Raw genomic sequence first — 26467 nt, 5'->3', positions numbered from 1 at the left:
TTCAGATCTGCGGTAATTACACCTGAGGCTCCACCTTAGTGCCAGAAGTCGCTAAAAAATAATAACGCCGGAAACAGAGCCCGTAATAACCACCTCATGGAAATAAGTTACAGAGCTCCAAAAATTCTGTGCCTCCGATCAGGAGACATTTTCTGGATTACAGACCCTGGTGATGGATCAACAGAAGGAGATAATTGCCTTACAGAAACAATTGTTGGATGTGCATCATTCAGACTTGGATGTCCGCACACCACTGCCAGCAAAATTTGCGGGAGATCATCGCCAATACCGAGGTTTCCTAAATGCAGAATCTATTTTCAGATGCAGCCCACCTTGTTTACCGGTGACCGGAAAAAAATGTCTTTATCATCAACCTCCTCAGTGATGAAGCGCTTGCCTGGGCCTCACCATACATAGAGATCAACACTAAACTTTTTTATAGCCTTGATGAGTTCACGACCGCTATGGGTCAAATCTTTGATGACGCGAACTGCTGTGCCACAGCCAATGGGAGGTTCCATAACCTATGACAAGGGCAACTTCCATTGCAGAGTATACGGTTGAATTTCGTCATTGGGCGAATGATACCGCATGGAATTCAGCTGCTCAACAGAGCCAGTTTTGTCTGGGTGCTGTGCTGAAAATCTGTGCCTTTATTGGGGAAGCTCAGGACATTATGCCTTAAACTGTTCAAACAAGGTCTATAGCTATGGCCCTAGCCAATGCCAAGACCTTGACCAATCCAGCTATCACAAGACAAAGGGATGCCAACGAACACCCTTTGCAACAGTAGATTAAGTCGGTGTTACAACCCTTCCCCCGCTCCACCATTTTGTTCTCCCAATAGAGATCTTAACAAGTAATCAGAAGACACAGTGCTCAGCGATGTTGGACTCAAGATAAAAGCATTGCCACTAGACATAAGCCCATACTAATTGATGTGGAAACTGTGGATGGGTCACCCTTGTTCTCAGGACCTGTCACATGGGAGACAACTGAACTGGAGCTCTACATGAAACTTGACCATCAAGAAACGATCATCTTCCAGCTCATCTCGCTCCCTAAATTTCCGGTAATTCTTGTAATCCCCTGGTTCTCTACCCATAATCCCTTTATCGACTGGGAGTCAAGGACCATTGCCTTCCCTTCAGAATACTGTGAAGAGAACTGCCAGATAGCACCATCTGCCCTTACACCAATACAAGACCCTAAGGATGGTCAACAGTACTTTGAGAAGTTACTAGTTCAATACCAGATGTTCAGGGATGTCTGCAGCAAGAAGAAAGCTGACCAGCTGCCACCTCATTGGATGTATGACTGTCCTATTGAGCTGCTCCATAGATCTTCTATTCCATTTGGGCATATCTACAACCTCTCAGAATTAGAGTTAAAAACCCTTCAGGACCATTTATATGTAAATCTAAAGAAGGGCTTTATCCGGCCTGCTTCCTTCCCGGAGGAGCACCCATATTCTTCATTAAAAAGAGTTGATGATCTGGGAAGTTTTCCAACTGCATGAAATTCCGGGTGATATAGTCTCAGACAGAGGGGTTCAGTTCACCTTGAAGTTCTGGAGACACTTCTGCATGGCCCTGGGAACTACCATGAGTCTCTCTTCTGCCTTTCATCCTCAGTCTATAAGCCAGACCGAGAGAACTAACCAGACTCTGGAGAAGTATCTCGGCTGCTTCATCTACCATCTTCAGTACAACTGGGTGGATTATCTAACAACAGAAGAGTTCACGTATAACAATGCCCAACATAGTTCTACCGCTCAGAGCCCATTATACTTGCGAACTACGGGATGCACCCCATTTCCATTCCTGGCCTTCCTGCTAATATGCCTGTCCCAACGGTCAGCCACAGACTGACAGCATTGGCGGATATGCAAAAGGAATTAAGAGCCTTGTGTGGTGCAGAGTGTAAGCTTTTGCTCACGACCTGAAGGTTGTAAGTTTAATCCCCCCATGGTTCAGGTAGCTGACTCAAGGTCAGCCTTCCATACTTCTGAGGTCAGTAAAATGAGTATCCAGCTTGGTGGGGGGGTAATAAAAAAAAGTTACCTGAAAGCGTTGCAGAATAAGTTGGCGCTATACAAATACCAATATTTATTTTAAGAGACCGTGCAAGACGTCCAGGTTGCTTATAAGAAAGTGGCAGACTGACACGGCCATGCAGCTCCTACCTTTTTGGCTGGAGATAAGGTGTCATTATCCCTCAAGAATCTGAAGGCCCACATACCCTCTCCCAAACGTGGGCAAAAGTTTATCAGGCCTTTCCAAATCTCAGCGAGAGTCAGCCTGGTGGCCTTCCAGTTGAAGCTCCCAGGAAGCTTAAGAATTCACACAGTCTTCCATGTGTCCTTATTAAAGCCATTTTAGGAAAACACCTTCATTGGAAGACATCAACCACCTACCCCCTTTGTAAAGGTTCAAGGCCAAGATGAATTTGTGGTAGCAGGGATATGAATCAGAGGAAAACTCCTGGGAACCAGAACAAAATGTGCATACTCCAAAACTCACAAGAGATTTCCAGGGAAACCAGCACATGGGATGCCCAGAGGCCATCCTTGAAAGGTAAGGCTACTGTCAGGGCTCAAACCCAGGACCTCCTGTACTGCAGTCGGTGGTTCTCCCCAGTGAGCTACCCAGCTTGCTAGGCAAGCTTTACTGCATAATCCTGTTCCTGTAAAAGCCTAGCCCTGCCACTCCCTCAGTGCGTGATTATTCTGTTCTCCAGCATTGATTGATTGATCAAGCGCCACTTCTGCCTGCTCCTCTGCTGTTGTGACAAGACCTCCTGATACTGTCTTCTGGCTTTCCATCTGACTATGTTATCTGCCTCATCCATTTGTACTGGAAACCGAGACCTCTTGTTGCTGACTCCTGGCTCATCCCTGATTACCATCCAGACCTGCAGCTTTTACACCTGAGGCTCCATCTTAGTGAGTGAAATCTCTACACCAAGTATGTCAGCTAGGCTATATTATATGAATATGCAGGAACTTTGTTGGACTCCTCTCCAGTCCAGCATTGCCAGGTTTTAGAAGTAAGATTTGCAAAACCACTAAGCTGACTGGTATACACACCAAAATTAGTGTGTCTGTCACTATACTGTAGCCCAGGGCATCCTAGGAGACATTTCAGGTGCACTTTAATAACTGCTAATTCCTGATAAGATTTTCTGCTTCATTCCAGGTTCGTCTGATTTGTAAAACAAAAATAAAAGTCGGAAACAAGACAAACATTCATTCAGCACCTCAGTGTGAGGAAATCTCTATGCGTGTAGGGGTAAGTGTTTTTTTTCTTGATTTTTTTCTCCTTCAATATTGATGGTTTGCAGTTCTTAGTTTCTAGCACTATGTTTCGTTACTTAGAATTTGTCTAAGTAACAACGTGCATTCTTCATCAATAAAATTCAAACATGAACTACGCAACTTTTAAGTGGAGCGTTTTGGTTTTTGAACCCATTTCTTTTTGTCATTTGTGCATTAGATTTTATTGTACATATTAAAGAGATTTTTTATTTTGAGGTTTATTCTGCTTAAAGACTGTTATTGTAAAAACCTGAGAAAACCCCTTTAAAATAACTATACGGAGCTAATTGGGCTCTATCGAAATCTGTGTTGTGATTGCTGTTTTTAATGGAAACCTCAGCACCCTGCCTGATCCGTCACTCTAATGATACTAACAATGGACCCCATTGACTTACAATGGGATGAAAATTGTTTTAACTTGAAATTGTGGTATGTAAAGCTATTTCTCAATCCAATGACCCAAAGCCCCTAGTACAGATGTCAACACAGCATTTCTGTTATCAACTAGAAAAATAAGATTCACCTAATTTCTGCAATAAATTAGACCATCTGAAGTAGGGAAAGTTGTCATAATTGACTATAGTAAAATTTATTTCTTATTTCTTTTTTTGGGTGACATAGCTGAAAACCTTAGGTATAGCTACTGCCACAAGGAGGCGACACTAAGCAGAAAGGTATTAGCTCCTCCTACTAGCTATACCCTTCTTGCAACAACCAAGCTAATAAGTTTTAGTTTAGTGTCTGTAGGAGGCAGACCTGTTTATTGAGGATCTTCGGCTATGTCTTGGATTCAGGGAATACAAGAAGGCAGGAATCGCCCTGTTACTCCATCAAGGAGGGTGAACGAAACTAAGTTAACAGTTCTCTTTTCTGTTAAGACCTCATAAGAAAAGGAGGCACTTCCAAGCATTTACTTTCGTCACCACTAGAAATTAAAAACATTACCAGACAGGGATGCCCCTTGTCCCCCTTTCTATATATTCTTACAATGCAGTCGTTAGCAAATACACTAAGATAGAACTCCAATTTTCAGGGAATTAAATGTGGAACGCGTTAGCTAAATTAGCTTTAGTTGCCAATGACCGACTAATGTATGTAACAAATCCTAGAATTGCAATTCCAACCAACCTGAAAGAATTCAAAAAGTTCGGATTAGCAACTTTAAAGTAAATATTCACAATTCCGAAACCAATAACATAACCCTCGCAAAGAATATAGCATCTCAACTATAATCCATAATTCAACTGTGTGGGTGTGAAGATACCATCAAATATTCGATCCAAATCAATTATACGATCTGAATTACAAAAAAATGTTCTCATTAGAAGCAGACTGGCAGAGATGGCGGCCACTCGGGCTTTCTAGGTTCGGCAAGATAAAGATGGATTCTCTACCCAAACTCATATATATATATATATAGCTATATATATATATACCAAACCTGCTTCATCTAACTACCCAGGTCTTACTTGTTGCACACTCGCAGAGCCACGACAAAGTTCGTATGGGGTAACACTAGACCAAGCTTACGGTTTAGAACACTCATAAAGTGCAAAGAGAAAGGGGGTGCGGGATTGCCAAACTTTGCTCTATTCCATGGAGTAGTCATCTGAATGTAGTATCCTGAATTTTATGCATAATTGCTCTTCCAAACTATGGGTGAAAATGGAACAGGATGCCACGCCATATCAAGCCCAGAGTATTTTTTGGCTACCTTGCCGGTTGACCCGACAGTTGCCTGACCTATCACCATTCATGATAGTTGTATGGGACAAGCTCGCGTTGTGCCTAAACCTAGTATCTGGACCTAGTCCACTCACACCCCTGTTGGGTAACCCAGAATTGATGTAATTATTTGGCAGCTCTGCACTTCTCTGCAGACTGTAAACATACTTGCGCAATGTGCTCTCGGGTAGATGTGAGATTCTTGCGAGAACAGATAGGCGATAGGGGTCCTCTGGTCAGGGCGTGGTTTCAGTACCTGCAGTTATGTACATATTTACAATATTTTGGCCCCAGAGCACAACTCGTGGCCCCTATATCCCAGCTCAAAAAACTTTGTATGTAACCCACACCACCGACAAACGAAATCTAACAGGTATAAGATATCTTGCTGGCAGAGGAGACACGGAAAGACTCATTGGCATTTAAGTGAGGTTGGGAAAAAGAACTGGGAAAAACTTTTACAGAACAATGGGTCAAAAATTTCACTCTCACACACAAAGGCTCTAGGTCTACCAAAGACTAAAAACTAAACTATAAGCTGTTAACTCAATGGTATAGAACCCCAATGAGACTAGCCAAAATGTTCCCTCAGACTTCAAACTCCTGTTGGAGGTGGACCTCAGGTACAGGCTCCTTCATGCATATTTGATGGTTTGCAGCAAGGAGGAGCAGGTAGCGTAGTCAGGGGAAGCCAGAGGTTGATACACAGGTATATCAGATTTCAGCATGGAGTAGCAGGCAGATAGTGGAGTCAGGGAAGCCAGAGGTGAGTACACAGGTATTTCAGTTTTCAGCATGGAGTAGCAGGTAGCTAGCATAGTCAGGGAAGCCAGAGGTCGGTAAACAGTTATATCAGTTTGCAGTTTGGAGGAGCAGGTAGGTGATACTGCTTGACTACAGGCTTGGAGCACAATAATCACGCAAGGATGGGAGGTGCTAGTACAGGTTATATAGGGTGTTCAATCAAGTGACAGGGTGGAGCCAACCAGGGAAACAGTAGCAGGAACAGGGAACAGGAACAAGGTTTAGCAAGGGAGCTGTCCAGGGAGCTGAATAGCTCAACAAGAGCTGCCTGCAAAGAAGGAGCTCCTGGGTTCGAGCCCCGACAGTAGCCCCCTCCTTCTAGGATGGCAACTGGACAACCCAGGGGCTGGTTTTCACGGATGCTTCCTATGAAAATTCCCAGTGAGCCTTAGTCCATGGAAATTGTAGTCTGGCTCCCACAAAGTTTCCTCTTGTCCGTAACCCTTCCATTGCACCAGGTACTGTAATTTCCCTCTGCAAATTCTGGAATCCACAATCTTGTCAACTATGAATTTTCCACCCCATTGGAATTTTACTGGTGGAGAAGATGGCTGACTTCTTCCAGCCTGAATGGCTCGAGCAGTGACACATGGAATATTGGGTGAATTTTCAGTCTGTCAGGGAGCTCCAAGCGGAACGCAACCTGGTTAATTATCGCAGTAATCCAAAAGGGTCCTATAAACTTTTGACCCAATTTGGGAGATGATAAATGCGTTTTTAAATTCTTCGTAGATAACCAAACTTTGTCACCAATCTGAAAGAGCTTTGCGATGTTTATCCGCAGCCTGCTTAGTTTTCTTGTGCTTCTTGTAGCATCTGTATTAGATTTTTCTGGGTTTCCTACAACGTAGTTAGTCTGTGATGAACAGTAGGAGTATTAAATGCACCCCTTCACAGTTATAGACACCTTAAAATAAATATTTATTAATTCTCTTTAAAACAGAGGGCTGACAAGACTAGACTACAAAAAACAACAAACACACATATACACGTGTAAAATAAATTTCTTCACTCTCACAACTACCTACTGTCTAGAAACTCTTAAAGAGTTAGTAATTAGACAGTGTTTGGTTAAATTCACTTAGAGGACAACTATGATAGATCAGAGCGAACGATAATGCGTCTCATAAACACGTATGTGTATTACAAGCCTGATCTATCAAATGACATATAAGAAATAAATATATGTCATTAGAGACCAGTATAGTATGTCAAGTGCAGAGTGACAGAAAAGGATGATGAAAAGGCTCCCAACTCTTATTTCAACAAACTAAGGGTTATACTTATTGGTGTTTCAATTACAATAACTCAAGGGGAGATAGTTGGTACATCAGATTGATGGTTTATATATTTTGCTGATTCTAATTTGGTTCTTTCGGTTCGACGCGTTTCTGTGTCACACTGGGACACTTCATCAGGAATCTAGGTGTGATAGTGCCAACTATATGGAATATTCATAAAGATATGCGTTTATGCATGGTGACCACTTGCGTTGTATAGTGGATATTATGTGGCTGTAATTCAAGATGAGCTACAAAGTAGTCTAAATTAGCTCAGGGGCACTCAATATTCAGGAATTTTCATGGTTAAAATATAAACCGTCTCTGAGAGCGCATAAGATTAATTATATGCGACCTAGGCCCTTGTGATAAAGAACCCCAGTAAAGACTTATATGAGAGGAAGTATCCTTTTAAAGCAAGAGAGGCCCTATCTCTTGCTCTATCCATCTGAAAAAAACTCTTTCTATCTCCTATGTCCTATATGCACAGCTTGCGCTGATAATACCTGGCTGATAGCTTTATATCACTGATACTAGTTCTTTAGAGCTCTAAGAGGATACTTCCTCTCTTATAAGTCTTTACTGGGGTTCTTTATCCCAAGAGCCTAGGTCACATATAATTAATCTTATGCGCTCTCAGAGACTATGTGTAGCACCTACTGAGACAGTTCTGTGGTTTATATTTTAACCATGAAACTTCCTGAATATTGAGTGCCCCTCAGCTAATTTAGACTACTTTGTAGCTCATCTTGAATTACAGCCATATAATATCCACTATACAACGCAAGTGGTCACCATGCATAAATGCATATTTTTATGAATATTTCATATAGTTGGCACTATCACACCTAGATTCCTGATGAAGTGTCCCAGTGTGACACAGAAACGCGTCGAACCGAATGAACCAAATTAGAATCAGCAAAATATATAAACCATCAATCTGATGTACCAACTATCTCCCCTTGAGTTATCGTAATTGAAACACCAATAAGTATAACCATTACAGTATTACAGTTTGTTGAAATAAGAGTTGGGAGCCTTTTCATCATCCTTTTCTGTCACTTTTCACTTGACATACTATACTGGTCTCTAATGACATATATTTATTCCTTATATGTCTTTTGATAGATCAGACTTGTAATATATAAGACGCATTATCGTTCGCTTTGATCTGTCATAGTTGTCCTCTAAGTGAATTTAACCAAACACTGTCTAATTACTAACTCTTTAAGAGTTTCTAGACAGTAGGTAGTTGTGAGAGTGAAGAAATTTATTTTACACGTGTATATGTGTGTTTGTTGTTTTTTGTAGTCTAGTTTTGTCAGATCTATATTTTAAAGAGAATTAATAAATATTTATTTTAAGGTGTCTATAACTATGAAGGGCTTATAGTTTAGTATTTATAGACAATTTCTGCCTCAGTGACGAGTATTAAATGTAAGATGAGGAAAAAATACTGGATGCACACCACAGTAAGCATAAAATGGACTTTGAGATGTAGAATTATGTATAGAATTGTTATAGGTGAATTCTACTGTTGATAAGTAGTCCACCCAATCTTTCTGGAGGTATGAAATAAAACTGCGGAGGCATTGCTCAAGAGTCTGATTAGTTCTTTCAATCTGGCCATTGGACTGCAGATGGAAGACAGAAGATAAATTAATAGTAATCCCTAAAGGCCCATTTACATTGGACGACTGTCGGGAGAGGCGAGTGGCAGGGCAGTGCAGGAGACTTCTCTCCTCTCGCTCCCCCGCCCCTCTCCATTGAGATACACAGCCGCCGTTCAATAGCGATGAGCGATGATTGTCATCTCTCATCTTTTAGCAACACAAAAGATGAGCGATGACGATCATCGCTCATTGTGCAGTTTAAACAGTCGCTGTTCAATAGCGAAATCTACAATTTTATTAGTCAGCCTTGTCCATTTTAAAGTGAATCATAACTTCGAAAATTGTATTAATAATTCATAAGTCTGGATCCTAGCTCACCTTTTAAAAAGCTAGTGGTGGAAGCGTGTGTATGTGCACAGCATTGTAGTGCGTTAAAACAGACCAGTGATTTGATATAAATCAGCCTGCATTCTAATGACTCCAAGCTTGCAGTCCCACTAGAGTGATCAATCGAGGCTCAGCCATGACAAATTGGAAGCTGCAAGTCACTCGGAATAGTTGAAAAATAACAGTACAGGCGACAAATGGGAAAAACACATATTCACTGAAAAAGCCAAAAATACCTGAAAGTCTGCAAAGCAGACACGGTCGCCATAGGCACGATCGCCATAAGGCAGGCACAATCGCCACCGGCACAATCGCCGTGGGGCAGGCGCAATGGCCTTAAGCCCTGAAAATATGTAGTCAGCCAGACAATAATGTGTGGAGGAGCAGCTTGTTCCTGGCAAGCTAATATGCAGTCACCCACTCAACCCAGCCCAGTTTGGGGAGGAGTGACTGCATATACTAATAGCCCGCACATGTGAACGATACCAAAGATGTCAGCCATAGATGGGTGGTGACCCACCATACAGGATATCAACCCTGGCTGATATGACAGCGGGTTGCCCTGTATCTCCAAGGTGGGCCACACTGGCTGACATCTTGGGCTCCCCCACCAACTAGCAAACTACATACAAAGATACTAATGCATACTAATAAAATGCGGGTGTTAGTACTGCATTTTGGCCAAAACGCATAGGCTGACGGACCGCGTCGAGGTCACACTGCTTCCATCAGTACCTACGCTAACTCATAATAAATTACATAAAATCACAGAGGTGAGGAAAAAGCCAAAAATACCTGAAAGTCTGCAAAGCAGACACGGTCGCCATAGGCACGATCGTCATAAGGCAGGCACAATCGCCGTGGGGCAGGCGCAATGGCCTTAAGCCCTGAAAATATGTAGTCAGCCAGACAATAATGTGTGGAGGAGCAGCTTGTTCCTGGCAAGCTAATATGCAGTCACCCACTCAACCCAGCCCAGTTTGGGGAGGAGTGACTGCATATACTAATAGCCCGCACATGTGAACGATACCAAAGATGTCAGCCATAGATGGGTGGTGACCCACCATACAGGATATCAACCCTGGCTGATATGACAGCGGGTTGCCCTGTATCTCCAAGGTGGGCCACACTGGCTGACATCTTGGGCTCCCCCACCAACTAGCAAACTACATACAAAGATACTAATGCATACTAATAAAATGCCAGTGTTAGTACTGCATTTTGGCCAAAACGCATAGGCTGACGGACCGCGTCGAGGTCACACCGCTTCCGTCAGTACCTACGCTAACTCACAATAAATTACATAAAATCACAGAGGTGAGGAAAAAGAAAAAAACACATTCACTGAAAAAGCCAAAAATACCTGAAAGTCTGCAAAGCAGACACGGTCGCCATAGGCACGATCGCCACCGGCACAATCACCGTGGGGCAGGCGCAATGGCCTTAAGCCCTGAAAATATGTAGTCAGCCAGACAATAATGTGTGGAGGAGCAGCTTGTTCCTGGCAAGCTAATATGCAGTCACCCACTCAACCCAGCCCAGTTTGGGGAGGAGTGACTGCATATACTAATAGCCCGCACATGTGAACGATACCAAAGATGTCAGCCATAGATGGGTGGTGACCCACCATACAGGATATCAACCCTGGCTGATATGACAGCGGGTTGCCCTGTATCTCCAAGGTGGGCCACACTGGCTGACATCTTGGGCTCCCCCACCAACTAGCAAACTACATACAAAGATACTAATGCATACTAATAAAATGCGGGTGTTAGTACTGCATTTTGGCCAAAACGCATAGGCTGACGGACCGCGTCGAGGTCACACCGCTTCCGTCAGTACCTACGCTAACTCACAATAAATTACATAAAATCACAGAGGTGAGGAAAAAGAAAAAAACACATATTCACTGAAAAAGCCAAAAATACCTGAAAGTCTGCAAAGCAGACACGGTCGCCATAGGCACGATCGCCATAAGGCAGGCACAATCGCCACCGGCACAATCGCCGTGGGGCAGGCGCAATGGCCTTAAGCCCTGAAAATATGTAGTCAGCCAGACAATAATGTGTGGAGGAGCAACTTGTTCCTGGCAAGCTAATATGCAGTCACCCACTCAACCCAGCCCAGTTTGGGGAGGAGTGACTGCCACACATTATTGTCTGGCTGACTACATATTTTCAGGGCTTAAGGCCATTGCGCCTGCCCCACAGCGATTGTGCCTGCCTTATGGCGATCGTGCCTATGGCGACCGTGTCTGCTTTGCAGACTTTCAGGTATTTTTGGCTTTTTCAGTGAATATGTGTTTTTTTCTTTTTCCTCACCTCTGTGATTTTATGTAATTTATTGTGAGTTAGCGTAGGTACTGACGGAAGCGGTGTGACCTCGACGCGGTCCGTCAGCCTATGCGTTTTGGCCAAAATGCAGTACTAACACCCGCATTTTATTAGTATGCATTAGTATCTTTGTATGTAGTTTGCTAGTTGGTGGGGGAGCCCAAGATGTCAGCCAGTGTGGCCCACCTTGGAGATACAGGGCAACCCGCTGTCATATCAGCCAGGGTTGATATCCTGTATGGTGGGTCACCACCCATCTATGGCTGACATCTTTGGTATCGTTCACATGTGCGGGCTATTAGTATATGCAGTCACTCCTCCCCAAACTGGGCTGGGTTGAGTGGGTGACTGCATATTAGCTTGCCAGGAACAAGCTGCTCCTCCACACATTATTGTCTGGCTGACTACATATTTTCAGGGCTTAAGGCCATTGCGCCTGCCCCACGGCGATTGTGCCGGTGGCGATTGTGCCTGCCTTATGGCGATCGTGCCTATGGCGACCGTGTCTGCTTTGCAGACTTTCAGGTATTTTTGGCTTTTTCAGTGAATATGTGTTTTTTTCTTTTTCCTCACGTCTGTGATTTTACGACAAATGGGAAAAGTTTTAAAATGTCCTAATTACCTCATGGAAGCAGTTGATACTCTTCAAAAATAAAAGAACTACAAGTAGAAGAAAACTAATGTGGCTCGACAAGACTGTAAGGGGGGCAATAGGTGAAAAAAAAGAAAGCGTTAAAAAATTTTACAATAAGAAAGCAGTGAAAAAGTACTAAAAACATACAGGATGCAAATGGACCTAGATAAACTGGGGGGCTTGGGTTGAAAAATGGCAAATGAAGTTCATCATCGATAAATGGGGTACTTCTAGGGAAAATTGATATGGAAAAAACAAGTACCTGGGGGTACTAGTTGACTATAGACTTAACTGGAGCAATCAATGCCAGTCAGCTGCTGCAAAGGCAAATAAAGTCTTGGTTTGCATTAAAAAAAAGTATTGGGGTGAGGGACGAGAACATTATTCTTCCACTATATAAGGCACTTGTCAGGCCTCAAATGGAATGCTGTGCACAGTTCTGGACACCGGTGCTCAGAAAAGACATTGCAGTGCTTGAGGGCGTTCAAAGAAGGGCAACTAAATTAATAAACTGAATGGGAGGACTGGAATACCCAGGGAGGCTATCAAAATTGGGATTATTCACCCTTGAAAAAAAAAGGTTTAGGAGCGACCAAATAACTATATATACAAATAACTGTATAAACACATTAGGGGACAATACAAAGATCTCTTCCATGATCTGTTCGTACCCAGGACTGTGACGGCAACAAGAGAGCATCCTCTACGTTTAGAGGAAAGTTGGTTTCTTCACCAACACTGAAGGGGGTTCTTTACTGTAAGAGCAGTGAGACTATTGAACTCTGTGGTGATAGCAAAATCAATAGAGAAGTTTAAGAGGGGACTAGACATCTTTTTAGATCGCTATGACATTACTAAATATATACATTAAATAACTAGCGGGGTTGTTGATCTGGGTCTTGGAGTCAGGTAGGAACTATCAAATGTTGATTCATGGATTATTTTGACTGCCATTATGGAGTTGAGAAGGAATTTTTTTCCCCACAATAGGCTAAATTGGCTTCTTCCTCTCAATCAAAAAGAGGGGAGGGGGGTGAGAACAGGCTGAACTGGATAGACATTGTTTTCTTTCAGCCTAACATACTTTGTTACTATGTTACATATTAGGAATTAAATGCAGCCTAAATACCTCCTTGATCATTAATTCCACAGTTTGTTCTGCTGTGGGAATCTTTCTAGTGGGAATGAGATGGGCTATTTTTGTGAGTCGGTCCTCCATAGCGAAGATGACAGTCATTTTTTTGGAAGGGAGAAGATCCACAATAAAAAAAAACCTTTGATATTGATCCCTACTGCCTGGATGGAACTGGAAGTGGTTGAAAAGTCCTAAAGGAGAAGATCATGGTGTCTTGTTTCGTGGATATGTTACATAAGGGGCAACATATTTTCTCACATCATTCCTACAGTTAGGGTACCGAAATGAATGAAGCAATAGTTCAAGAGTTTTTGTGACCCCAAGATGACCTGCAAGTTTAAAGTCATGGACCCGTTTAAGAACTTCAAGTTAAACCAAATCAGGGAAATACAGTCTGTTTTCCTGCATCTAAAACCCCTCCTTAAAGAAGAGATCCACGTGTTTAGAAGGGTGATTGAGAAGAGAGTCATTTTGGTACCCATCTTTCAACTTTAATAAGAATTCTTTTGAGTCAAGTATTCTCAAGAAATTTTTGGAAGACAAAAGTGTACAGTCTTTGCTAGACCCCTCCTCCGGCTCAATCAGAATCCTAGACAAGACATTAGCCTTGCCATTTCTTGAACCATGCCAATTAGAAATGATAAAGTTAAATCTGGAGAAAAATAAGGCCCATCATGCTTGTCTTGCCGACAATCTCTTAGATGTGCGAATAAATTCTAGATTTTCTAGATGACATGATATAGAAAGGCATGCACAAGAATGCAGCTACATTTTATCTTCAAGTCATTAAGACAAGATAGCTCCCACAGCGGAGTCAGAGGTATCCACTTCAACAGCAAAGGCAATTTGGGATTTGGATGTACCAGTAATGGTGCAGAAGTGAAAAGAGTTTTTAGCATTTCAAAAGCATCCTGTGCCTTTGAAGACCATGAATATACGTTGGCTTTCTTTGTGACCAAAATGATTGGTAACATGATGTTTGAGAAGTCTTTTATAAATCTTCCGTAAAAAAAAATAAAAAAAACACAAACCCTAAAAAGCGTTGAACATCTTTTACATTTCCTTGAGTAGGCCACTCAACCACAGCTTTAATTTTACTTGGGTCTATACTCAGACCCTAAGGAGAGATGATATATCCAAGAAATTAAATCCTGGTCTGTTCAAACTCACATTTTTCCAGTTTGATATAAAGATGATTCTTTTGGAGGCATTCCAAGATAAGCCATAATGAAAAAAAAAGGTTTAGTACCATGTTAGCCAGTAGAGCAAAATGTGATTGTTCCCAGCAAGAGAAACAACGTAATCTTGTAGATAAGCCAGACGTGCCTGCAATGTTCCTTGAAACTGTACGAAAATTTAAGAAGGTCATTGAGATAAGCAGCAACAAATTGATCCAAGAGATCCCAAAACACATAATTAATAAAATACTGAAATGTGGCAGGGGCAAATCAAAGGCCAAAAGGCATAATCAGGTATTCAAAATGTCCATATCTGGTTCTAAAGGCAGTCTTCCACTCATTCCCTGGGCAAATGTGTATAAGGTTATAGGCCCCTCTTAGATCTAGTTTGGTTAAAAATTTTGGCAGAACGGAGTCTTTCCATCAATTTGTGAATTAAGGAGAGAGGGTAGTGATTTTTAACAGTAATTTTATTTAGTTCTTGGTAGTCAATACATGATGACAAGGTTGAGTCCTTCTTCTCTTCAAAGAACAAAGGTGCCCCCACTGAGGATGAAGACTGTTAAATAAAGCCCTTCTTTAAATTTCCATCCATGTATTCTCTGAGTACTTTTAATTCTGGTTAGGAAAGATTGTCAATTTGCCCCAAAGGAATGGTTGTTCCAGGAAGCAATTCAATTGGACAATCATAAGGCCAATGAGGGTAATTGATCAGCTTTTTCTTGCTGCAGACATGATCAAATTGCTGGTACTAAGGTGGCACAACTCTGACAACAACTCTCAGAGATTTGTATAGGTTTAATGGTAGGCAGAGTCATCTGACACTTTTTCCTGCAGTACTCAGAAGGGAAGGTAATAGTCTTTGAACCCCAGTCGATAGAAGGATTATGGACAAAACACCAAGGAAATCCTAGAATCACTGGAAACTTTGGAGAAGAAATTAGATGCAAACTAATAGTTTCATGGTGATCAGATTTAATAAAGATTTCAAGTTCAATTGTCCCTTGAGTTACAGGCCCAGAAGATAATGGTAATTATCCAGTTTCCATGACAATTGGCATGGGTTTAATCCTACTTGAAATGTTATCAGGAGCGTATTTTAAGTCCATAAAATTCCTCCTGCTCCAGAATCCAACATAGCGGAGCATTGTATTTTATATCTCTGAATTATGACCTATATTGGAATGACAAAATGAAAGAATGAAGAATGTATCTTAGCCAAAGCCCCGAGTAATTATGAAAGGTCTGGCTTCAGTGATAGCTATCCTCCACTTTAAGGGGATAATGGCCATTCCCTATATCTATGACATCTTGGTAAAAGCAAACTGAAGAGTCTCCACATTACTCAGAACACCTTGTCAGGTTTGGTTGAATAATCAATCACCTCAAGTCTTTTTTTACACCTTTGCAATGTCTAAATTTTCTGGGTCTGTCTTTCGACATGGCTTAAAACTGTGTAGTATTAATGACACCAAGAAGCTACTTCCCTTCCAGGAGCACGTATGCAAACTCTGTATCCTGTGTCCAATCGTCTCTGCATGAGAGGGCTAGGACTGATGGTCTCTTCCTTGGGGGTGGGGGTTCCTTTCAGACAATTTTATGCTCACCTTCTCCAGTAGACCATTCTCTCAAAGTAGGACAAGTCTGTTGACTCTCTTGATTGAAAGATCTGAATACCTTTGCAACTTCAACGCTCCCTTCTTTGGTGGCTTGATTCTCGATGGATCCATCCAGGATGCTACTTTCTTACCCTTCCATGGCAAGTATATACCACGGATGACAGCCTATCTGGCTGGAGGGATACTCTGAAGAATCTCTTCGCTTATGGCACTTGGACCAAAAAGGAGGGCCACATAGCCAATAAATGTGTTGGAACTTCAGGCCATACTCCTGTCCCGGCATCACTTTCCACGCCAAGTAACAGGACCACCAGTTTGTGTCCAAACTAACAATGCAAAGTTTGTGTCGCGTACATAAATCATCAACGTGGTACTTGCAGAATAAAAGTCATAGAGGAAGCAGAAAAGATCTTGACTTGGACCCCAAGAAGACCTTCCAGCACTCTCTGCAGCTCACATACCTACCATACATATGGGAATAGACAACTGGATAGCCAACTTCTGCAGCAGAGATACAGTTGATTCTGGAGAATGAGAACTACATCCTGAAGTCTTTTGGGCACTTTGTCAAAGGTGTGGTCAACCGGATGTCAACCTCATGGCATTCACAATCAATCACAAGCTACTAATCTTTGTGGCCAGGTCTAAAGACCCCCAAGCTTCAGCAGTGAATGCATTAGTATTTCCATGCACAGAATTCCAGTTCCTGTATTCCTTTCCCACTTTTCCACCTTTCCAAGACTTCTCAAGAAGATCAAGATAGATGGCCTTCTGGTGATTCTCATCATCCCATATTGGCCCCACAGGGCACGGTACACAGACCTTGTCAACTTGCTCATCGACTCTCCAATGTACCACCCTCTTTGAGAAGATCTTCTCTTACAGAGCCCACTCTTCCACCTGAATTCGCCTTCACTTCATTTACCGGAGCAGCAGTTAAAGTCACGGTCGTGGGAGCTTGGATTTGCAGAACCATAATGAAGGCTAGGCAACTCTCCTCTTCTCAATTTTATCATCACATTTTGAAAAATTTATTTTGCTAGTGTGAACAATGCAACTTCCATGTTCCCTTTGCGTTTTTCTTTATTCCATCTCCTGTTCTTTCTCTAAGAGGGTCTAGATATGGGTTTGAGTCTTAATTCTCTAAAAAGTCAGGTATCCGCACTATCCATACTTTTCCAATGTCCACTGGCCTCAAAGTCGGCTGTCCTTTCTACAGGGGATAGATCATGCTGCCCCACCATGTTTACCTGTCCCTACTTGGAAGTTTAATATCCTATTGGATATGCTACAATCTCACTCTTTCAAGCCATTAAAGGAAGTACCAGCTGACTTGTTGGCCTGGACGGTAGCCATCTTGGTGGCGCTCACATTGATCCATCGTGTTTCAGAGCTTGCAGCTTTGTCAAACAATCCTCTGTTCACCGTCTTTCTTCACATACTGGATCTTGTACAAGCCTTGGGAATCTACCTTTCTCAAATAGCATCTGTCAGATGATCTGACTCTCTGTTTTTCATTCATGATGGCCCAAGATGTGTTCTTGTGGCTTCCAAGGTAGACATTCCATGATCAAGATAGAATGCCTCCATTCCATGTTATGGCGTATTCTACTTAGGCAATGGGTACCTCGTGGGCGGTACTGAATGCATTCTGTTCACTGTACCCCCACTATTTATATATTTTTTTTTCTCAAAACAAAATCCAACTTCTAATTATTTGTTTTATTCCTCATAGCTCCCCCTTCTGTGTATACTTTCGATTCAGACCCAAGCTAAATGGTTTCTTCATGAAAAATTACACTGACTGCAGGATTTTTTTATTCTGTTGTCTATACATGACTACAGGGGGAGCCATCTTGCCTCAGCTGCATTTACAGCATTTAGAAGATATGCTTAACAGCAGTCTCATGGGCCATACACACAATGGACAGAAGGGGACCCATTGACTTATATAGGAGACTGTTCTATGCATATTATGTGACCTGTACAGAGGTCATTTTGCAGGCAGGGGAAGTAGATAGTCGCAGCTAATAATCACCTATTGTGAATCCTGTGTTTTTCTATATATATGAGTTTACCTCTTAGTGCAATCAGGAAGTGACATACTATTATTAGGCACTGTGATTGGTGTGGAAAATGCAAGATTGCGGATTTTTGAAAAATTTCAGGTTGTAACCGAACGTTTACAAAAAAATCCCCAAGAATGTGGTTTATATAATGTCATTTTCTGATGACACATTCCCTTTAAGGGCGACTACCCACTACAGTTTTTTTTCCCCTGCGAAATTCGCAGCGGTTTTCTTTCTGCAGGGGTCCATGGGACTTGTAATGTTAAAATCGCGATTTTGCGCGATCGCGATTTTAACATTACAAGTCCCATAGACCCCTGGAGGAAAAAAAACGCTGCGAATTTCGCAGTGAAAAAAAACTGTAGTGGGTAGTCACCCTTGCATGTAATTTTTACTGCTTCAAAAGCAAAAAATGCACCTGAAAAATGGCACATTTAAACTAAAATGTTTAAAGTTTTCCAATATATTATATGGTGCATTAATTGGTAACACTAAAAAAAATACAATCCTCCCACAAAACGTCGTCATACGCCTATGTTGATGGGGGAAAAAATGGAATTTGGGAATGAAATAAACTAAAAAAATAGCAAAATGGCTTGTAGTTAAAGGGTTAAGATGGTTCTGGTGCTGTATTTATGCTGTCTGCTTCATTCTGGGGCAGTATGTACAGTATGTTATGATGTTGGTTCTGATGCTGTATTTATGTAGTGAGCTCGGTTCTTGAGTTCTACTTTTCTGCAATATTGGTGGGGGTGGTATTGTATGGGGGTTGGTGGGGTTTGTGTGCCTAAGCTCTTTTATTTTCCCAGTCTGGCCCTGAAGGTATGTACTTCTCACTGTGAATTTTTAAAGGTTTTAAATATTTCCCATTTTCCCAATATCTTCCCTTTTCCATATATACAACTCCTATGCAAACCTGTGTGTCATCATTGTTACAGATAAAGCCAAATCTGTACATAGTCTAATCCTACAGTTTTTTTCGAGTCTCACTGCCCCTATCCTTGCTAACTTACAGACAGTAGAAGAGTGTGCAAATTGAAGAGGTGTACAACAAAAGTAGCATGGTTCCACATTAGAGATGAGCGAGCACCAAAATGCTCGGGTTCTCGTTACTCGGGACGAACTTTTTGCGATGCTCGAGGGTTCGTTTTGAGTAACGAACCCCATTGAAGTCAATGGGCGACCCGAGCATTTTTGTATTTTGCCGATGCTCGCTAAGGTTTCCTTGTGTGAAAATCTTGGCAATTCAAGAAAGTGAGGGGAACGACACAGCAACGGATAGGGCAGGCGAGGGGCTACATGTTGGGCTGCATCTCAATTTCCCAGGTCCCACTATTAAGCCACAATAGCGGCAAGAGTGGGCCCCCCCCCCCTCCCAAAAACTTTTACTTCTGAAAAGCCCTCATTAGCATGGCATACCTTAGCTAAGCACCACACTACCTCCAACAAAGCGCAATCACTGCCTGCATGACACTCCACTGCCACTTCTCCTGGCTTACATGCTGCCCAACCGCCTCCCCCCCACAGCGCACACCAAAGTGTCCCTGCGCAGCCTTCAGCTGCCCTCATGCCACACCACCCTCATGTCTATTTAGAAGTGCGTCTGCCCTGAGGAGGAACCGCAGGCACACACTGCAGAGGTTGGCATGGCTAGGCAGCGACCCTCTTTAAAAGGGGCGGGGCGATAGCCCACAATGCTGTACAGAAGCAATGAGAAATAGAATCCTGTGCCACCGCCATCAGGAGCTGCACACGTGGGCATAACAATGGGGAACCTATGTGCCACACACTATTCATTCTGTCAAGGTGTCTCTGCATGCCCTAGTCAGACCAGGCTTTTTAATTCATAGACACAGGCAGGTACAACTCCCTATTGTGAAGTCCCTGTGGACCCACAGCATTGGTGGGTGCCAGGAAGCCACCGGCGGTACATAGAAATATCCCATTGCATTGCCCAACACAGCTGAGGTAGTAATGTCGTGCTTAATGCAGGTGGGCTCCGGCCCACACTGCATGCCCCAGTCAGACTGGGGTTCTTTACAAGTGGAAACAGATGCATTTATAATTCCCTGTGGACCCACAGCATGGGTGGGTGCCAGGAAGCCACCGGCAGTACATAGAAATATCCCATTGCATTGCCCAACACAGCTGAGGTAGTAATGTCGTGCTTAATGCAGGTGGGCTCCGGCCCACACTCCATGCCCCAGTCAGACTGGGGTTCTTTACAAGTGGACACATGTAGGTTAAACTCCGTGTGCACCTACAGCATGGGTGGCTCCCTGGAACCCACCGGCGATACACAAAAATATCCCATTGCATTGCCCAACACAGCTGAGGTAGTAATGTCGTGCTTAATGCAGGTGGGCTTCGGCCCACACTGCATGCCCCAGTCAGACTGGGGTTCTTTACAAGTGGAAACAGATGCATTTATAATTCCCTGTGGACCCACAGCATGGGTGGGTGCCAGGAAGCCACCGGAGGTACATAGAAATATCCCATTGCATTGCCCAACACAGCTGAGGTAGTAATGTTGTGCTTAATGCAGGTTGGCTCCGGCCAACACTGCATGCCCCAGTCAGACTGGTAATATGTACCTTAACAGTAACCGCGTTGGTGGTAATGTGGTGGTGACTTCGGACCTAGTCGCGCGGTTTTATTTTGTTGGTTTTCGGAATGTGGCCAGGATTAAGTGGGCCGTGGCGGGGGATGTTTTGGAGGCACTACGTGTCCTCTCCACGTGTCCGTGGTTATATGCACCTTAACAGTAACAGCGTTGGTGGGAAATGGCCTCGCCGCCATCATGTCTTTGGGAAGCCTCTGTTTCCACACCCCAGAGACATACCATTAGCAGCGGTATAGGCAGAGCCCAGAATTAGTAACATTTCAGCCGTAGCATTAGCGACAGGCCCCACTAACATATCACTAGCAGCATTATAGGGGGAGCACAGTCTTAGTTCCATTTAAGTCATTGTAGCAGCCTACACAGGCCCACAGGAACAATTCCGAAGCAGCAGTATAGGAGGAGCATAGTCTTAGTTCCATTTAAGTCATTGTAGCAGCCTACACAGGCCCCAGGAACAATTCCGAAGCAGCAGTATAGGAGGAGCATAGTCTTAGTTCAATTTCAGTAGCTGCAGTATAGCCAAGGCCCAAGTTACATTTATGTAGCTAAAGTGTAGGCCAACCCCGCACACACTTCTGTACCATGAGTGCAGGCGAAGAACATACAAATTGCTATGATTACACTGTAGGTGAGGGCCCCAAAACATTGGTGTACCAACAGTACTAATGTACCTCAGTAAAAATTGGCCATGCCCAACCAAGATGGCAGGTGAAACCCATTAATCGCTTTGGTTAATGTGGCTTAAGTGGTAACTAGGCCTGGAGGCAGCCCAGTTTAACTAAAAATTGGTTCAAGTTAAAGTTTCAACGCTTTTAAGAGCATTGAAACATATAAAAATTGTTTAGAAAAATTAGATGAGTGAGCCTTGTGGCCCTAAGAAAAATTGTCCGTTCAGCATGATTATGTGAGGTTTCAGGAGGAGGAGCAGGAGGAGGAGGAGGAATATTAGACACAGATTGATGAAGCAGAAATGTCCCCGTTTTGGATGGTGAGAGAGAACGTAGCTTCCATCCGCGGGTGCAGCCTACGTATTGCTTACGTATCGTTGCTGTCCGCTGGTGGAGAAGAGAAGTCTGGGGAAATCCAGGCTTTGTTCATCTTGATGAGTGTTAGCCTGTCGGCACTGTCGTTTGACAGGCGGGTACGCTTATCTGTGATGATTCCCCCAGCCGCACTAAACACCCTTTCCGACAAGACGCTAGCCGCAGGACAAGCAAGCACCTCCAGGGCATACAGCGCGAGTTCAGGTCACGTGTTCAGCTTCGACACCCAGTAGTTGTAGGTGGCAGAGGCGTTACGGAGGACGGTCGTGCGATCGGCTACGTACTCCCTCACCATCCTTTTACAGTGCTCCCGCCGACTCAGCCTTGACTGGGGAGCGGTGACACAGTCTTGGTGGGGAGCCATAAAGCTGTCCAGGCCCTTAAAGACTGTTGCACTGCCTGGGCTGTACATGCTGCTCGATCTCTGCACCTCCCCTGCTACCTGGCCCTCGGAACTGCGCCTTCTGCCACTAGCGCTGTCGGATGGGAATTTTACCATCAGCTTGTCCGCCAGGGTCCTGTGGTATAGCAACACTCTCGAACCCCTTTCCTCTTCGGGAATGAGAGTGGGAAGGTTCTCCTTATAGCGTGGGTCGAGCAGTGTGTACACCCAGTAATCCGTAGTGGCCAGAATGCGTGTAACGCGACGGTCACGAGAAAGGCATCCTAACATGAAGTCAGCCATGTGTGCCAGGGTACCTGTACGCAACACATGGCTGTCCGCACTAGGAAGATCACTTTCAGGATCCTCCTCCTCCTCCTCCTCAGGCCATACACGCTGAAATGATGACAGGCAAGCAGCATGGGTACCGTCAGCAGTGGGCCAAGCTGTCTCTTCCCCCTCCTCCTCATCCTCCTCATGCTCCTCCTCCTCCTCCTGAACGCGCTGAGATATAGACAGGAGGGTGCTCTGACTATCCAGCGACATACTGTCTTCCCCCGGCTCTGTTTCCGAGCGCAAAGCGGCTGCCTTTATGGTTTGCAGGGAACTTCTCAAGATGCATAGCAGAGGAATGGTGACGCTAATGATTGCAGCATCGCCGCTCACCACCTGGGTAGACTGCTCAAAGTTTCGAAGGACCTGGCAGATGTCTGCCAACCAGGCCCACTCTTCTGAAAAGAATTGAGGAGGCTGACTCCCACTGCGCCGCCCATGTTGGAGTTGGTATTCCACTATAGCTCTACGCTGCTCATAGAGCCTAGCCAACATGTGGAACGTAGAGTTCCACCGTGTGGGCACGTCGCACAGCAGTCGGTGCACTGGCAGATTAAACCGATGTTGCAGGGTGCGCAGGGTGGCAGCGTCCGTGTGGGACTTGCGGAAATGTGCGCAGAGCCGGCGCACCTTTACGAGCAGGTCTGACAAGCGTGGGTAGCTTTTCAGAAAGCGCTGAACCACCAAATTAAAGACGTGGGCCAGGCATGGCACGTGCGTGAGGCTGCCGAGCTGCAGAGCCGCCACCAGGTTACGGCCGTTGTCACACACGACCATGCCTGGTTGGAGGCTCAGCGGCGCAAGCCAACGGTCGATCTGCTCTGTCAGACCCTGCAGCAGTTCGTGGGCCGTGTGCCTCCTATCTCCTAAGCTGAGTAGTTTCAGCACGGCCTGCTGACGCTTGCCCACCGCTGTGCTGCCACGCCGCGCGACACCGACTGCTGGCGACGTCCTGCTGCTGACACATCTAGATTGCGAGACAGAGGTTGAGGAGGAGGAGGAGGAGGAGGAGGGTGCTTTAGTGGAGGAAGCATACACCGCCGAACATACCACCACCGAGCTGGGGCCCGCAATTCTGGGGGTGGGTAGGACGTGAGCGGTCCCAGGCTCTGACTCTGTCCCAGCCTCCACTAAATTCACCCAATGTGCCGTCAGGGAGATGTAGTGGCCCTGCCCGCCTGTGCTTGTCCACGTGTCCGTAGTTAAGTGGACCTTGCCACTAACCGCATTGGTGAGGGCGCGTACAATGTTGCGGGAGACGTGGTCGTGCAGGGCTGGGACGGCACATCGGGAAAAGTAGTGGCGACTGGGAACTGAGTAGCGCGGGGCCGCCGCCGCCATCATAGCTTTGAAAGCCTCCGTTTCCACAACCCTATACGGCAGCATCTCAAGGCTGATAAATTTGGCTATGTGGACGGTTAACGATTGAGCGTGCGGGTGCGTGGCGGCGTACTTGCGCTTGCGCTCCAACACTTGCGCTAGCGACGGCTGGACTGTGCATTGCGAGACATTGGTGGATGGGGCCGAGGACAGCGGAGGTGAGGGTGTGGGTGCAGGCCATGAGACGGTAGTGCCTGTGTCCTGAGAGGGGGGTTGTATCTCAGTGGCAGGTTGGGGCACAGGGGGAGAGGCAGCGGTGCAAACCGGAGGCGGTGAACGGCCTTCGTCCCACCTTGTGGGGTGCTTGGCCATCATATGTCTGCGCATGCTGGTGGTGGTGAGGCTGTTGGTGGTGGCTCCCCGGCTGATCTTGGCGCGACAAAGGTTGCACACCACTGTTCGTCGGTCGTCAGGCGTCTCGGTGAAAAACTGCCAGACCTTAGAGCACCTCGGCCTCTGCAGAGTGGCATGGTGCGAGGGTGCGCTTTGGGAAACAGTTGGTGGATTATTCGGTCTGGCCCTGCCTCTACCCCTGGCCACCGCACTGCCTCTTGCAACCTGCCCTGCTGCTGCCCGTGCCTCCCCCTCTGAAGACCTGTCCTGTGTAGGCGTTGCACACCAGGTGGGGTCAGTCACCTCATCGTCCTGCTGCTCTTCCTCCGAATCCTCTGTGCGCTCCTCCCTCGGACTTACTGCCCTTACTACTACCTCACTGCAAGACAACTGTGTCTCATCGTCATCGTCGTCCTCACCCACTGAAAGGTCTTGAGACAGTTGCCGGAAGTCCCCAGCCTCATCCCCCGGACCCCGGGAACTTTCCAATGGTTGTGCATCAGTGACGATAAACTCCTCTGGTGGGAGAGGAACCACTGCTGCCCAATCAGAGCAGGGGCCCGAGAACAGTTCCTGGGACTGTTCCCGCTCCTGAGCATGTGTCATTGTAGTGGAGTGAGGAGGCTGGGAGGAAGGAGGAGCAGCAGACAGAGGATTCGGATTTGCAGCACTGGACGGCGCAGAACTCTGGGTGGATGATAGCTTGCTCGAAGTACTTTCTGCCATCCACGACAGGACCTGCTCACACTGCTCATTTTCTAATAAAGGTCTCCCGCGTGGACCCATTAATTGGGCGATGAATGTGGGGACGCCAGAAACGTGCCTCTCTCCTAATCGCGCAGCAGTCGGCTGCGACACACCTGGATCAGGAGCTCGGCCTGTGCCAACACCCTCACTTGGCCCTCCGCGTCCTCGGCCGCCTCCACGTCCTCTAGGCCTACCCCTACCCCTCAGCATGCTGTATTACCAGTGATTTGATTTCCCAGGCAGGAAAGTAATTGGCGCAAGGCTGCACTCAACCGTAGCTGGTTGCGTCTGATTTTTTTACGTTCTCCACGCAGCACACACGTACCCAGAGCCCTTAGGGCAGAGGCAGGGCAAATATACTTTTTTCCCTTTTGTTTAAAAGGATAGGCCCACTGCGTCTATTCACTGAATAATAAGTTTAATAACTGACACTGTGTTGCGGCCCTGCAAAAGTGTCACAGAACTTTACTGTTGCAGAGTTATTAACTGTGGCAGAGCAGGTATTTCCCAGGCAGGAAAGAAATTGGCGCAAGGCTGCACTCAACCGTAGCTGGTTGCGTCTGATTTTTTTACGTTCTCCACGCAGCACACACGTACCCAGAGCCCTTAGGACTGACAGAGGCAGGGCAAATATACTTTTTTCCCTTTTGTTTAAAAGGATAGGCCCACTGCATCTATTCACTGAATAATAAGTTTAATAACTGACACTGTGTTGCGGCCCTGCAAAAGTGTCACAGAACTTTACTGTTGCAGAGTTATTAACTGTGGCAGAGCAGGTATTTCTCAGGCAGGAAAGAAATTGGCGCAAGGCTGCACTCAACCGTAGCTGGTTGCGTCTGATTTTTTTACGTTCTCCACGCAGCACACACGTACCCAGAGCCCTTAGGACTGACAGAGGCAGGGCAAATATACTTTTTTCCCTTTTGTTTAAAAGGAAAGGCCCACTCTGCCTATTCAATGACTAATAACTGTGTTGTGGCCCTGCCTACACAATTCTGTGCCTGTAGTATCAATGCAGGGTGCAATGCTCTGCACCGCCGATTTTGAGGAGAAAAAAAAAAAGCAACACAGCTAACAGCAGCCTGCACAGTACTCCACACAGTTAAATGTGGCCCTAGAAAGGACCGTTGAGGTTCTTGAAGGCTACACTCACTCCTAACACTCTCCCTGCCTAAGCACCACTTCTGTCCCTAATGCCGGGTGCAATGCTCTGCACTGCCGATTTTGAGGGAAAAAAAATTCTCCACTGCTAACAGCACCCTGCACACACGTAGATGTGGCCCTAAGAAGGACCGTTGGGGTTCTTGAAGCCTACACTCACTACAAATACTCTCCCTACAGCAACTCCAATAGAACAGCACTTTCCCTCAGCTAACTCACACGGCATCTGAGGTGAGCCGCGGGAGGGGCCGACTTTTATACTCGGGTGACATCTGATCGCCCCAGCCACTCACAGCAGGGGGGTGGTATAGGGCTTGAACGTCACAGGGGGAAGTTGTAATGCCTTCCCTGTCTTTCAATTGGCCAGAAAAG

General features: G+C 45.2%; 1 protein-coding gene across 1 annotated transcript in view; it reads left to right on the top strand.

The window, feature by feature from the left end:
- The window catches only part of LOC136626592 (T-kininogen 1-like), a 106135-nt gene that overhangs the window by 78035 nt on the left and 1633 nt on the right, over positions 1 to 26467 (top strand). The window contains exon 9 of the mRNA XM_066601641.1: positions 3198 to 3290. Within this exon, the coding sequence (XP_066457738.1) occupies positions 3198 to 3290 (93 nt within the window). The remainder of the gene's footprint in view (positions 1 to 3197; positions 3291 to 26467) is intronic.

This window comes from Eleutherodactylus coqui, chromosome 1, assembly GCF_035609145.1.
Source record: "Eleutherodactylus coqui strain aEleCoq1 chromosome 1, aEleCoq1.hap1, whole genome shotgun sequence".
Taxonomy (NCBI): domain Eukaryota; kingdom Metazoa; phylum Chordata; class Amphibia; order Anura; family Eleutherodactylidae; genus Eleutherodactylus; species Eleutherodactylus coqui.
This window is presented reverse-complemented; position numbering and strand designations above follow the sequence as displayed.